Source organism: Plodia interpunctella, chromosome 15 (genome assembly GCF_027563975.2).
Source record: "Plodia interpunctella isolate USDA-ARS_2022_Savannah chromosome 15, ilPloInte3.2, whole genome shotgun sequence".
Lineage (NCBI taxonomy): Eukaryota > Metazoa > Arthropoda > Insecta > Lepidoptera > Pyralidae > Plodia > Plodia interpunctella.
This window is the reverse complement of record NC_071308.1, coordinates 1,048,157-1,063,899: the sequence shown is the minus strand read 5'-3', so window position 1 is coordinate 1,063,899 and position 15,743 is coordinate 1,048,157. Positions and strand designations below refer to the sequence as shown.

At 36.8% G+C, this 15,743-nt stretch overlaps 2 protein-coding genes across 3 annotated transcripts; one reads left to right on the top strand and one right to left on the bottom strand.

Annotated features, from left to right (window-relative positions):
• The first annotated feature begins 768 nt into the window (after nt 1-768).
• Nucleotides 769-6,874, top strand: LOC128675887 (uncharacterized protein). The gene is made up of 9 exons (XM_053755630.2): nt 769-1,058; nt 2,266-2,382; nt 2,924-3,024; nt 3,252-3,387; nt 3,675-3,846; nt 4,148-4,339; nt 5,048-5,196; nt 6,069-6,147; nt 6,550-6,874. Exons 1-9 carry the CDS (start codon nt 897-899, stop codon nt 6,579-6,581), a joined length of 1,140 nt encoding a protein of 379 aa, XP_053611605.1. The 5' UTR covers nt 769-896; the 3' UTR covers nt 6,582-6,874.
• On the bottom strand, nt 6,864-12,920 carry LOC128675888 (glutathione S-transferase 1). Of its 2 annotated transcripts, none has more exons than XM_053755632.1 (6): nt 12,788-12,920; nt 11,932-12,074; nt 11,009-11,067; nt 9,762-9,909; nt 8,245-8,438; nt 6,864-7,714 (listed from the first exon to the last, which is right to left on the bottom strand). In XM_053755632.1, exons 2-6 carry the CDS (start codon nt 12,067-12,069, stop codon nt 7,570-7,572), a joined length of 684 nt encoding a protein of 227 aa, XP_053611607.1. In that variant the 5' UTR covers nt 12,070-12,074; nt 12,788-12,920; the 3' UTR covers nt 6,864-7,569. The 2 variants fall into 2 exon arrangements, with proteins under 2 accessions (XP_053611607.1, XP_053611606.1); XM_053755631.2 differs by lacking the exon at nt 12,788-12,920 and adding an exon at nt 12,639-12,779.
• Between the last annotated feature and the right edge of the window lie 2,823 nt (nt 12,921-15,743).

Sequence of the window (15,743 nt, the reverse complement as noted above, 5' to 3'; positions counted from 1 at the left end):
CAATGGAATTAGTAGGTACTCCGTAGTACCATAGCAAGTACATACCTACTAAAAAGATGCAGATGGGCGGCATATATATATATATACAATACATACAATGCCGAACAAATATTTAAATTTCAAAAAAAGAAATAACTAGGCATTTATTTCACATGAAACTAGGTAGGCACAGTGAAACAATAATCAGATAGATTATTGGCACAAACATAACTTAAAGATTTTTGGCTTATAGCTGAAAAAGCGACAACATAATACTATGACCATGGCCAAATCATTATGTAGGTACGTAGATACCATACACACGTCGAAAAATCACAGATATAAGAACATTACAATGTTCTTGTTCTCTTGCTTTGTGGGAAGAATAAGGTAGCTAAAGATCAACGATCATCAGAACAACTATCGGCTGAGCTGTGGCTGATAGGCATTAGTATATTAATATATATATATGTAATTAGTATATTACTCACTTCTGCTAATTCACAATATTAAAAGGGAATATCAAGACTTTATATCATTGTAAGTTTATAAAATTAAATACCTAAGTAACCAGATTTTAAATGTCTGCGATGGTGATATATAAATAAATCACAGATATAAGGATATTACATTGAAGTTCTTAAATTGTGAAATAAATACATGTACCTACACAGTGCGGTACAGCTAGTTAGATATGTAGTAGTAAAAATCCACGGTTCCAATGTAATAAGAAATTTAAAAGTATACGGATGGGTTTCATCTGCTGGCGCCCTCTAATGTCAATACATTGAAATTCTCAATTTCCGCCATTGCGTTCCGCCATTTTGCTTGGTCGCGGAGTGAACGTGAAATTTATTCCTATGTATTTTATCGTGACTATTAGTTATTTAGTTTAGAATTAGTGTTTCGCCAGACTAATGGCGTGCTTAAATACACTTAAGTTAGAAATCAAGACATTAGAACAAGTGTTTCCAAAAAGCCATGAACGGTTTCAGATAATGTCTGCTAGTGTCGACGAACTGACCTGCAGATTCGTTGGCAAAAATGGAAAGAAATATGAAATACATGCAAATATTACCGTAAGTACCATATTATTTTATTTAGATCGGTATTTAGGAAGGTTTTAATTACAGGGGTGTGTTTATTGATTATCCAAAGGTGGGACAAAGGGTCGTTGTTTATGAGGGCAGGGCTGTCAACAATGGGTTTACGGAAGTAATACTTGTTTGCACTGAATCGAGCTGAAAAAGTAGCATGTTTGTCGAAGAATGGCTTTATAACATGTCTACGTTATTATTTGAATATAGTTTTGCATTGATGTCGCGCAAATAGATAGGTATAAAAGTGTTATAAAACCATCTGTTATCGTTAATTGAACTTGGCATATAGGCTGGCGACGTGTTATATCGATCATTTTGAGTTCGATGGGCCCATCGTTATTGTTAGTAATTTCGTATAATACAGCTAGGTTTGGTCGAGAGTAACATTTTTGTTTGGGTAACGGTAAATGGTCTCGATTTTGGGACAATGGCACTTAGTCATCCTTTCTACCTGCTTTTTACCATGTAAACGTTTTTATTGGTCCCCAATTTCGTGTTTTTTTTGTTTGCGTTAGACATCTTAGGATGATGGAAATTGTAGATTTCTATTTGTATGATGTGATTGTCCAGCTGGTTATTGTTTACTACCATTGAAATGTTGTCTGTGTGTGTAGGTAAACAATCTATGATTCATTCGCTTAATCATTTTTTTTTACCAATAATTGTTGGTAGTCACTAGCATTTTAATGTGAATATAGTGAGCCATTTATTCCAATAAATATTTGTCATAAATTTTAACGAAAATCATAGAAAGTATATTTGTCCTCGATATGTTTGAAACACAAATATTATCAATACAGAATAATCAGGTCTTTGCTATTTATAACTGTAGATAAAGAAGCAGTTACCTAGTAATTATTGATATCAAACAATATTAGGGCTTTGTTTTCATTTTAAATAACAATGAAAAGTTAGATTTGCTAGATTCAAATTCAAAATTCTTTATTCAATTTAGGATGATATACATCACTTATTGACGTCAAAAAAATTACTTAAACTAAGTCTACTGCCGGCTTCCAAAGCGCAGGTGAAGAAGAAGCGGCGCAACAAACTTCACCACAGCCAGTTATGTTATATATTGAAAAATATCATGTAGCTTATCATGGAAAGAAATTAAGAATAAGTGAATGTGGAACTTTCTTTTTTCTCAAGGTTATCAATTTAAAATTGATTGTTATACAAACAGGAGACTTATCCCACCACACCGCCAGTGTGGTTTGCTGACAGCGAGGATCCCATCGTGACAAATGCTGTCCAGATCCTCTGTAATACACAAGGAAGAGATAATCATGTTATAAATCAGGTAAGGCTTAGTTGGTTCGAAATACATAGTTCTTTCTCTCATACGCATGTGTTCCTGGTGGCTATGGTGCCTTAAACTCTAGGTAAAACCGTGTTTTCAAGATTTGGTTATTATTATACTGCCTGTCTGACATCAACCCTATTCGGGAATGCTATTTATTGCCTATCTGCTTTCATTTTTACCTTAGTTATCATTATGACATCCATTGGAAAATATGGAGTGTATCTATTCTAGAGCATTTATGCTCTCAATGACTGGAAATTTGGCAATTTTTATTTTAATCTCAGCCAGAACCCTACATTTTTCTCAAACTATAATATTTTTTGCTCGATAATAAACCCAGTTCAATTTTGATTAGTGCATGTGTGAGGGTGAAGTGCAGGCTATAAGTGTTAAGTAGGAATACTTGGACTTGCCCTAATCAGTGCTTGTTCATCATCTGCACTAACAAAATGTGGACCAGGCTAAAAATGTAATAGGTATATGTGAGTCTTTATGCTATCTGCTGTGAGTACATTGATGTAAACAAATATCTTTGCAGGTTGGCATATTATTGAGAGAACTATGCAAGTTACATGGTGTTCCAGAACCACCAGACTTAGATTCATTATCACTGCCCCTCCACCCTGCCCCACATCAAAGGTAAAGGAACAATAATTTTATAAAATGTACATACTTATCTCTTCACAAAGTCTACAGTGTCTTAACCTATGTGTGTACATACTTAAGCTAATTAGTGAGTAAGTAATTAAGGTGAAGATATTATTATGTAAATGTTTATTTATTATTATTTCAAGAAATAACTGACAGTTTTTGTTAATGTGTCGACTGATGGTAACAGATTTTGGTTTGACAATCACAATTTGCAGAGTACCAAGCGTAACATCAAACGGCGCGGAGTCAGGCACGGAGGAAGACGAGGAGATGGCGGCGGAGGAGGACTCCTCGGACGCGGAAGACGACTTGCCGCTCGAGATGGTGGACGACGCCGCGCGCAGCAACAAGGTCTGTGTCTCTGTCTCTTGCCCTCCTGAGTGTATTGACTTAGGTCACCGGACCAGCACAAAATTGTATAGTTTCGACATACATCAATGTCAAAACCTATCAAAAACAATGGAGTGAAACGCGCTACGACGACGTAACGGAGCAATGGACGGTCTGGAAAGTACATGGAATTTTTTACCTTACTGAATCAGCATAAGAGTAATGCTTTTCTAGTGTATATTTAAAAAAAAACTGTATAAATGGTGGACTTAATGATACAATGTAACATTTCTTGGTTTTCCTTCCAGGACGACATGGAAACGGAACACTTAGCAACATTAGAGAGATTGCGGCAGAATCAACGACAGGATTACCTCTCAGGGTCCGTGTCGGGAAGTCTGCAGGCCACCGACAGACTCATGAAGGAGCTCCGGGATATATACCGCTCGCATTCCTTCAAATCTAATATGTATTCTATAGGTAAGGGTACTGACAATTTTTTTATTCATGTCCCATTATTGGACTATTCTCTACATTCTAGAAAAGACACATTAAGGAAGAGATGGTCAGCATTTGACAAACATTAGAGAGAAGAGATCTAATTAATATTGTAATTTTTACTAGTGAACTCGAGAAGAGCCTGGAGATTGTTCTCAATTGAAAGATTAAAGGTTTGGAAGATTAAAAAAGTGATCTTATAACTTAGCTATTTTAATTGAAAGAAACTAGGTATATTTAATGACACAGAAGGCATATTGAATGGGTTGCCTGTTGGTCGCAGAGCTGGTGAACGACTCGCTGTACGAGTGGAACATCCGGCTGCGCGCGGTGGACCCGGACAGCGCGCTGCACGCGGACCTGCAGCAGCTGCAGCAGCGCGAGGGCAAGGACAGCATCCTCCTCAACATACTCTTCAAGGAGACCTATCCCTTCGACCCGCCTTTCGTCAGGGTCGTCTACCCCATCATCTCCGGTGGGGCTTCATCTATACTGTGCCGATGTCGACCTTATCGATGATTGATTTTTGTACTGTAGTAATGTCAATTTTATAAATGATCGATTCTAGAATTGATCATAATGACAATGCCACTTGATCTGCCCATAGGGCAATTGACAAAGAAAAAAAAAATCTAGATAAAAAGATAAATTTAGGATCATTGTGATAATTCATACAATGCAGCTGGATCTAAATATGAAGATTTAAAATTAGTTGGAAAATACCATTTTTTTTAATTATGAAATTATAAAACATTCAAACTCGATCATCATAAAAAACTAAAATTTGGTAACAATTTTTATTAAAAAGTAATCACCATAACGTAACGTTTAATGTAGCTGTCGAACAAACATACATTTCTTCGCGAACATTTTAACACGTTGTGACGGCACTTGTTCGTGTCATTTACCGTTCGGAGGAGTCCAAAAAATGTGTGATTTTATTTTTGTTATATTTTGGAAAGTATTGTCACTATAACACTAATTTTTTCGCTGATATATAAGATTCTAATAATATAAGAGCCTTCGAATAGTCATCAAAATAAAAATTGACAATTAGCGTAGGGCTTACCTGTAGAGGTACGATAGGCTAATATTGTCAATTTTTTGTGTGAGCTGTAGTTTTAATGTGAGCATTCGACATAATTTTATGGTGTTGGTGATGATGATGTTGCTTGCGGCGCAGGAGGCTACGTGCTGGTGGGCGGCGCCATCTGCATGGAGCTGCTGACGCGGCAGGGCTGGTCGTCCGCGTACACGGTGGAGGCGGTCATCATGCAGATCGCCGCCACACTCGTCAAGGGCAAGGCCCGGATACAGTTCCCGCAGACCAAGGTCACTATATTGCTTTACTAGTTTTCCAACTAATTGTGATTTATTTTTACGGTTAATACCCGTTCACTAATTATTTTCGAAGCAGTAGTTTAGTTTTGTAGTTAAGACACCAGTCTGTGATCGAAAATTCTATATGTGAATCGTACACGTGTCACATATGCTGATGTATAAGTTCACACTCTGACTAGTTTCGCAAATAACGAAGAAATTAACAGAATAAAATTAATGGTTTCGTTCATTATTTACTACTAGAAAGCGTTAGTCGTAAAAGCTATATCAGATGCCTTTAGGTGACTTGAATAAGATTCGATTCCAATTTTTAAATATATTCAATAAGCATGCAAACACTAGTTTTCACCCTTCTGAACTATATTACTTTTCACAATATTAATATTGCTTCGAAAATGTAAAGTGCTTTACCCTTTTCTACTAATTATAATAAGTATGGGAATTTATTTGAAAAAAAAAAATTTTTTTGATTAAGTAAATAAAGCAGTCGCAAGTACTGCTGCAGTAATGTAGTACTGATATACCAGAATTCCCTCTAAAGAGCAGTGATTGGCAAGAAATGTTGTAAAATACGATATTAGTATTGGAATTATATTAATTCTTTTTCTTGTTAAGTTCGGGGCTACGACGCCGCGAACCCCGCGATCAGCGTAAAAAAAATAACCTTAAAATATTGAAGATTCGGCTGTAATTTTAGAACCTTGCCTAGCCTGACGTCAACCCTCTTTGGGAATACTATTGTTGCTTATCTACTTAGGGTATCTCTTAGTCGCTTCGTACGACATCCACGGGAGGATATGGAGGCGGGAAGCACACTAGCAATAACCTCTATAGAATGGAAATAAACGAATAACATTCTGCAGGTGGTGTCGGCGTCTCAGTACAGCCTGGCGCGTGCGCAGCAGAGCTTCAAGTGTCTGGTGCAGATACACGAGAAAAATGGTAATTAAATATACTTATATGTATTTAGACGAATTACACATATTGAGTTACCCAAAGTACCGAAACTTGTGTCGTGGGACTAACTCGACGATAATATATTTCATAACGTACTAGCTTTTGCACGCGGCTTCGCCTGCGTGAATTTCTACACGGGAACAGTTTTTTTTCCGGGGTGAGAGGTACCATTTGTCCTTCTCCATACTGCAAACTATGTAGTACATATATATGTACTTGCATATGCAAATAAATAATTATTTGTTTGTTAAACATAAGTACATCGGGTCTGCTGGAAGAGATTTCTTTAGAAATAGCAGTACCTATGTACTATTATTCCACATTTTTCTTATATAATCTGTTCGTGTACATAAATTAGTAAATAAATAAATAATGAACAATTTGCAGGCTGGTTCACGCCCCCGAAGGAGGACGGCTAGACCGACGCGGCGCCGACGCAGGACCGCAGCGACGGCTGCATCATGAATTCCAAGGAATCATTGCCCTACGTTAAGGAGTATGACTGTCGACGACTATGTATAATATAAGTGCTATTGTGGGCGCGAGAGACTCTATAAGACTTATAGGAAATGTTTAATGTGTAACGTTTTTGTAATCATTGATTTCTCAGTTATGCAGTATGGTAGCCCAGACTTAGACGTTACGGAGTGTAAAGTCGGAAAATTCTTTGCATTTCTTTTTAGTTATTGAAATAAAAAACCTGTGATTCTTATGTGTATTTTGTTTTTACGTAACAATAAAAATAACATTTTCAACCCTAACCGTAATAACAAAAATCTCAATCGTCTACATTTTTGTGGGCTCCCATGGAGGCCAAGACATGTGGAGCAAGCTGAGTAATCCGTATATTTCATATCGAGTTCAACGAAGTAACTAAATAAACATTTGTAATATAATATGTTTAAATTTCCTCGCAATCGAAATGGAAAGCAAAGTTTACACTTCGATCGTAAGTCAATCACTTCACCCTCGGCGTTTCTGAGCTGCAGGTGAGAGTGGATTGTGGATATATTTAGGCCTTTTTTAACCACCGAGGCAAAAAGAGGGGTGTTATTATTTTGACCGCTAAGTGTGTCTGTCTGTGTACGTGGCACCGTAGCTCATCAACGGGTGATCCGATTTGGATGCATTTTTTTTAGTTGGTGGTTCTTAGATACCTATGTTTGATATAAATCGATTCAGCCGTTCAAAAGTTGTAGCGAAATGAATATTGCAAGTCGGGGATTATTAATTTGTCTAAAAAAGTCTATCGCTTCGCCATACGTTGTTGACCTTGACTTTTCAATGGTTTCATCATACAAATTTCGCAATAATGAAGTTCATATACCACTAATCAAACAAAGAAGCATGCAACCCACCAGAAACCACCTGGTAAAGCGGAAACAGATTTTCACATGTAATATTGTTCTAAAGTTTGGACTTTTGGTTTTCTCTATGGTGTGCCATCAGGGCTTTTAGTCCTTCAACGTGCAGCTGACTGCCCGGCGCGTTGATCCTTTGGCATACTTCCTTTTGGTTCATGTTCTCGAGCCAGCGCGTTAGTTTGGGGAACCTGGAATCGTCAATATGTTGTAACGCAATAGCATATTGTAGGGTACGCTATTTAACGGTAAGAAATCTTGAACGATTTTTATTCAATTACAAATGCACATAAAACACACAAGTTAAAAGTTTTGTGTACAAAAGCTACCTTTTTTCATGAAGTACATTTTTCATGATAAAACGAACTGTTTTTTTTTACATGGGTTTAGTAAGTACTTCGTACGTTTTTTACTTATAAGTCTCTTTTTCTAAGCAGAGAAAAATATTTATTCAAAATGTCTATAGAAGGCGTTAAATAGTTTATGACCAAAAAGGTAGATGTCGCTTTTTGGCGGCTGGGCGGCTACACACTCGTCAAACTCGACCATAGATCAACAAAAAGTAATGAATGAACATTTGTCAAACTGGCGGTTTTAACCACTACACCTATAGGTAGGATATAGCGAATACGTCAATGCTGAGTTAACCGAGCAGGAGCGATATAAGTAAATGAATGCTCGTTAAAATATAAAATGTGCCTTTATAACGTATAGTACGTACCTTTTCTCATCTACAGGATGTAGTCCATGCAACGAAGATATAGTGGTAAGTACACTCAAATCTGCTATCGTCATTGCATCTCCTGCCAAGTAGGATCCGTCGTTTAAGTACTCCTCAAGCATCTGATAGGCGTCGTCTATATTGTGTATCATGCGTTTGGACAACTCGCCCAGTTTGCCGCCGTATGTTGGAGCCTGCAAGTCCAGAGTTGGCGCTATAGATTATAGCGAAACAGAGGGCGAAGAGCGGTTTGAATTTTATATCTCATTATCGACTTCATTCGAAGTGAGACGCAGCGCAGCTAACCAATCACATAGCGATGTGGTTGCCGTTGCGTCATAATGGCGCACTGTGATTGGTTAGCTGCGTCTTACTGCGACTGGACTCGATTGTGAAATCAGGGGAAATTATAGATTTTGAAGGGCCCCGGGTGAACAGTGTGCTTAGTGCGACTTTTGCTATTTACACCTCACCATCGAGTCGATTTGCAGTGAGACGCAGTTAACCAATCACAGCGCGCCATTGTGACGCAACGACAATGTGATTGGTTCGCTGTGTCTCACTTCGAATCGAATCGATGGTGAGAAGTGAAATGCAAACCCGCACTTCGCTCTCAGTAAAGAGCAAAGTCGCCGTCGCCACATTAAACCCTTGGCTGAAATTGCTGGTTTTATTGCTATAAATAAAAGCTCTCATACAAGATAGGCCGGTTGTAAAATCCCTCGTTACGAAGACATTGATGCAACAAGTTGGACTTTATTACAAGTAGTTTCACTATTTACAAATATTCATTTAACGCCGGCTCCACACTGTCACCAAAGAGTTCGCCGAACTTTATCGGATTCGCTATACATTGCTGGTTTTTCATTGCGGTAAATGAAACTGCTTTATTAGCTATTCTGCTGCTGTGTGTAGCCGGTATTAGGTTACTTTTTACGCTCTCCGGAGGCTTCGTGGCGTCACAGACCCGAACGGAACTGGGAAAACGGAGGGAGAGGAGAACGAAAATGTAAATTAAGGTCACGGCTCCATCTTGTATGCGCAACGTGATCTGGCGAGCATAAAATTGCTTTATTGCTCATTGCATATCATTATGCTTTATGAAAGGCCAAAATTTTTCCGCGCAATTCAATTCCCCTGTCTTTGCAGATCTATTATTGCACAAAATATGTGCTTTGTGTCTATCGAATACCATTTGGATTTAAGAATAAATTATCATAGTAATTTGCGTAACTGATTTGTTTCAATTCTGAGCCTGTCTAGCTTTTTCCCACTGCTTAGATTGCGTGTAAATTTCCAAACCTGTTCCTTTTTTGCGATGATAAATCACTCAGTCTTATAAAGATGCTTCTAGTTATTTATATGTATGCGAGAAATTTTGGTAGATCAGATAAACCGTGATTGAAAATCCTGAAGAGGTAGGTAACACAATGCTCACTTTCACATAATAGGTAATACCACAAAAAACTAACAGGTGGCGCTATTAGTCTCACAAAAGAAACGACTTATAAAATTACCATCACAGTTCGCAGTCTTGGAAACAGCACTCCGCAGTCAAAAAACAAAATTAGATGAATTCTAGCTCGTATTCTGATGTCGTCAGGGTAAAGGTACATATGTTCTGGTTTCCCGTACTTTGCTATGAGGTATAGGACGATTGCATGACTGAAATGAATATAGAAATCATCAGCAAATACAAAATGTCTTTATTTATTCCACAAGTATTCCACAATTTACATGCTTTAAAAACTATTATAATAGGATTTAAATAACTTTTTGGGAGCATTGGAGACACTATACTAAACTAATAGGGTTTAGTGTGGGTTTTCATGTCACTAATAATGGTAAGCCGATCTGGCATGATAGGGACCAACACTATTCAAATGAGTTTCTTTCGGCATTTCTTCTCAGCAGTGGTCGTTCCGAAATGCCAGTAGTTTGTAGCTTGTGAGAAATAACTATAAATATAAAAATTGACGAAAAAAAGTGCCTGTGAAGGTCTAATTTCTGTATAAATGATTTGAATTTGAATTTGACTACTCACCATCGAATCACACGAAGCACACTTCGAATGCAGCGAATCAATCACATTGCAGTGTGGTTGTCGTTGCGTCACAATGGCGCAATGTGATTGTTTCGCTGCGTCTCACTTCGAATCGATTCGATGGTGAGATGTGAAATGCAAAACCACACATCGCCCATATCGGCGCCACTAAACCTAGCACAAATCAATCACATAATACCGACTGTACATAATCGCGAAACAGTTAACCTAATATTGGAGTTCGGCATACATTGCTTGTTTTTCATTGTGCTAAATAAAAGCTTTCGTACAAACTGAGCAATGTTCGTGTGACATCTGTGAGTGATAGTGTATAGCCGTTAGCCGGCAATATATATCTTCACTTTAAATAAAATTACGATTGTTTGGATACGGGGTCGCCCATAGTATTGGGAGTGATTGGGCAGGATTTAATTTATTTTCTACTTATACCTAACTACTTGCACAAAATTATATAAAAAATATGTACAGTCAACAGTACATCAAGTTACCGTGCACGAACTCTCTATGGCGTGGTAATAGCGGTGATTTGGCAATGAATTCGGGCAGGTTGATTTGCTGTTTAATGGTGGAATTCGGCTTTTGACAATCGACAGATCAAATTTCCGAACATGTACCCTTGTCTTTCGGTCACATGAGTTCGAAACATGTATCTAATAAAAATGCCTTTCCCAGCGTTTCCCTACACATCATTTACGATACCTGTCAGCCAGACTGAAATCCCCCTCATCTAGCACTGGGACGGTCCGCATAGGGTTTTTCTGAAATGAAGGGAATAAATTTTACTAAGGATTAACAGAGATTTATGGTATGTGCTTACGTATTTGGCGTGGACGTAGGAAGAGGGGGTGGGCAGAGGGCAGTGCCCTCCCCCCTGTAATATTACAAACAAAATCAATCATTATAAAAAATCTCGACTACGTGCACAAAGATATAAAATAAGCATCATACGCGAAAACTCCTAAAATCATAAGTTCCATTTTTGCCATTCCATACCGGAATAAAAGTTATTTGAAAATCTCCGGCTTTATGCCAACAAAATCTGGTGGCTATATCGGCACAAGGTTGGGAATTTCGTAGTGAGTCGGGACTTCAGTGGCGTGAATGCCCCACCTGGAAACTATATCTAGATACGCCCATAGTATTTTAATAGGTAAACACATTTAGCCGGTATTATTTAGGGTCCCATTTATTTTACATAAATACATACTTATTATAAAGGGCGTGGTTCTCTTCTAGAATACGACCACTCTATATCCTCGCGTGGATGACGTGCGACGCGGAAACGTCATAGACATAGCTGATAGGCAACAATATCATTCCCAAGGAGGGTGGACTTCAGGCAAACGGCCGGTTGTAAAATAACATCCGAATCTTCCAAATTTGAAGGTTTCCTTTCCCGAGCGCATGCCAAGAGGCCAGGGGCTACCATGCAATATAAAACACGTAACAAGTCATTGCCTCCACACGATATTCTTCTCTTACACGATGCGTACACTATTTTTATAAGAAAAAGAGTCTTATAGACGTTAGTAACGGCTATTTGTTCGTGGTAGGCTTTCAGATTATACCGTAATAAAGCCATCTTTTTGTATTCAGCCACATGTTCCCTCTCTTTCCCTCACCTGGCGATATGGCGGCGCGTCCTGCTCGCGCAGCACCGGGTTGAGCTCCCGCAACTCCAGCTCGACGCCGAGCAGCTCGCTCACCATCAGCACCGTCCTCGCCGGCGGGCTGGCGTCCGATTTGTACAGCACTGGCATTCTTTCTGTAACATTTTTATGGATTCGTAAATATTTTCGCATTTTTTTTTTGGATTCTGAACATTTTTCTTTTACCTACCTAGTCAAATGAGAATACATTGTTTTTTCATGTGTGTTTCTGTTCCTTAGTACCTACTTAGGTAAGTAAGATGTTTTATTATTAACTAGCGGCCCACCCCGGCTTCACTCGGGTAAAACCATAATATAAAAGTAGCCTATGTCAGTCCAGAAGTTTTCGTCTATCTCTGTGCCAAATTTCATCAAAATCGGCCCAGTAGTTTTTGAGTTTACAATCATTATTTTACAAACATTACAAACAATAAACGAAAATATATGTTCTCTATATGTATACCTAATATTAGTATGGACATGCCTAAGAACACAGTAAAAATTAACTTTGAGCAATTTTATACAATTAGATTAATACAAAGTACCTACAAAACGAATTAGGCTTTGTATTATAGGTACCTAGGTAATAAAGTAAAGAGGTACCTAATACCTACAATGGCTGCCTGAAAATATAAGGCAATGTAGTCTACCCAATGTATCTAGACTTATGTCTATCTTACCTTATAGAACGTAATCAATTTGATAACCTCAAAATGTCATAATAAGTATATAGTATATACTCAGTACATAGGTATTTAGATGCCTTGTAATTCAAATTCTATGGAACTTAATATACTTTTAAATTAATAATTGTTAATTCGTAACTTACGACAAATCTTTCTCCTAAAGTACTAAGGTAGGTAATTTGTTTACAAGAAGTTGTTCATGACTAACTTCACTCCGGTTTTACTAATTTGTCTCTTGTACCACACGTAACTCATCAATTAATCATTATCTTTTTATGATAGGTATATCATTAATTATCATTATAGAATTATCTTCCCTAGGTATATTTGTTTTTCTTTTAAGTTTTCTGATTATTTATCAAAGATATTATTTTAAAATGAATCCATTAGGTACATTATAATTACGATAAATAATTCGAGCGCCTGTAATTTTATTAATGCAATGTTTATTGTTACTACGCTATTGCTTGTATATTCTGAAAGAAAGAAATCGTTTATTCGGCAAACACACAAAAATCACAATTAGCATTTATAACAATAGACAAAAAAATATTTCACTTGAAAGGGCGACCTACAGCTCACCATTACCCTATATAGTACCTACACTAGTAATATAATAAAATCTAATACATATAATAAAATCTATACTTATTGTGCCATAACAACGAGTCTAGACGCTGATATTCGTCTGGTATTTACCAAATACAAAAAAGTAGGTAAGGTGGCAAAATAAACTGGTCAATATATATGATAACAAAATAAGCAAACATAAAGTGTATATACTCAAACTAAATTAAAAAATTACAAAATAGAACAACATACAAACAGATTACAAACTCGCCAATATAAGACATCTAACTCCGTCTGGTATAAAGCCAGCTAAGAGCGAAGTTCCTTAAAATTCAATATCCCAAAAATTTTGGATGGAAACTGGAGATAAGTACCTTAGTTACTAGGTACCAATTTCATAGAATTATACTTAAGACTCTTCAGACCATGGAGTAACATATACACGTGTAAAATCTATATAAGTACGAATACATACTTGATATAATCCAACTTCCAACTAATATATAACGGCAAAAGTTTGTGAGTATGTTTATTACTTCTTCACGCTCAAACGGCTGGGATAATTTTTATGAAATTTAGTATTAGCTGATGGCTTGGATTAACACATAGGATAAAATCAAAATCAATCAAATCATTTATTCAGAAATTAGGCCTTCACGGGCACTTTTTCACGTCATGTTCAAAAACTAAATGATGTTTACCAAAGCTACAAACTACTAGCATTTCGGAATAAAATACTACAATTTTTAACTAAGAAAGTAAGCAGTTACGCAATTCCCGTAGGATTTGCTCAAATTGAAAAGTCTGAATCATCAACCGATTGAGCTGACATTGTGCACACACGTTTAGTTTGGAAAATACTGCATAACTATGATAAACATGATCTGCAGGTGCATCCAGGGACGCCTCCCGACGAGGGTACGCCTCAACGGTTTTCTGAACGGCCATGTTTTTTTTTTCTTTTTTGTAAAAAAAAAAAACTTATTTCTATCCCTTTTATTTCGGAGACGTCCGAGGACATCACATACTTATGATATATAAGGATAGGAACAATTATAATGTCTAGCATAATACGTCAGTGTCAAAGATATATCCACTGAGACTGATGGATGGATTCGCAAATTAGTTTATTATATCATCCCGTCGGCTAATTCCTGCAGACATACAGACACGAAGTTTCTTCAACAACCATAAATAAAGGTATTTAAATGGCGGCTGTAATTTGCCGAACTTTGGCAGATTCAGTACTTACCTATACATTGCTGAATATTAACTGCGGTAAATAAACGTTCTCATACAAACTTCCTACGCAATGTTCAGTCATTTGTGTCGGCATATGTCTGAGTACAGCGATGATGTGTAGCTGGTACAATAAGTAACTCTTCATAAAACAAATATTTACCTACAAACTAAGAGCGTTTCTCCCGTTTGGCTCAAAAATAGTACCTACTTTTCCAACCTGTTAAAAACCATCAACCACTTCTATTACAAATATATTAATTAATAATAACTTTAGGAAATTTCTTTGTCTCAATATTTATCATAGAAAACATTTCGTTTAATAGAGAATTTGTGCATTCTATCAAGAAAACTGAATAGGGGTTTAAGTAATTTGCCCTTTAGTGACATATTAGAAGCTCAATATATTATCAATAAAAGTAACAAACTTGAGTAGAAAATATAAAAACAAATATGTAAGACCCTAAGGAGTATAGTTATCAAAGATTTTTTTTATTTAGGCACATTATAATAAAAAAATAATATTCAAACAATATGAAATATTATAATATTCGCCATTTATTTAATATAACAGGTTGTTATAACAGCTTAGCTTAACATACCTATTAAAAGAACATCTGTATAACATATAGGTAGTATGAAATATACAATGATTTACTGTTATTATATTTTTTCTGAATATATGAAAACTAGTATAAAACGCTGCGCTCGATTAAATTTCTAATCAGGTCGCCTTGACATAACGCACTAGACAAACGCTCATAAAGAAGTACTTAATTAACCGGGTAACATTATTTATAAGCAAAGAGTTTTTTACACATTGCTTCCACGTTGGTCTGGGATTGAATCTAAAGAAAAACACAGAATGTGCAGTTTCTCCTCCCGCGCTGTTTGTAAAAGCCGATGAAAGGAAAGGGCTAAGGCTAGCAACATATTATCAATATGTAATCGCAATTCAGCCTATAAACCGACGCGTGTTATCTAAACACGGAATTGAATTTCGGAGCCCTCGGCTCTATTTACCCCGTAAGGGATAAGTGTTCGTATTATATGTAAAATATCCTATCTCGACGTCAATTAGTATATCATTATCCTCACATATAATAATACAAAATTCTCTGCCGCGCGTGTCTGTCTGTTTGCGGTTTCTTTAACTGATTTTCATGTGGTTTCCGCCAATAGATAAGTGTGATTCCTGAGGAAGGTTTAAGTGTATTCATATCATATTTATATTTATATCATCTCTTAACGCGATCCAGTTCAGAACCTGAAACTGATCTGCATCAAGAA

Bases quoted from the DNA above. Each gene is read 5' to 3' on its own strand.
- LOC128675887 (XM_053755630.2), top strand. From the start codon at position 897: ATGGCGTGCTTAAATACACTTAAGTTAGAAATCAAGACATTAGAACAA. The intron at 1,059-2,265 runs GTAAGTACCATA...TTATACAAACAG, and splicing joins AAATACATGCAAATATTACC to GAGACTTATCCCACCACACC. The intron at 3,847-4,147 runs GTAAGGGTACTG...TGTTGGTCGCAG, and splicing joins ATCTAATATGTATTCTATAG to AGCTGGTGAACGACTCGCTG.
- LOC128675888 (XM_053755632.1), bottom strand. From the start codon at position 12,069: ATGCCAGTGCTGTACAAATCGGACGCCAGCCCGCCGGCGAGGACGGTG. The intron at 11,068-11,931 runs GTGAGGGAAAGA...CCTTCATTTCAG, and splicing joins ACGCGCCGCCATATCGCCAG to AAAAACCCTATGCGGACCGT. The intron at 8,439-9,761 runs GTAATTTTATAA...CTGGACTTGCAG, and splicing joins CAAGACTGCGAACTGTGATG to GCTCCAACATACGGCGGCAA.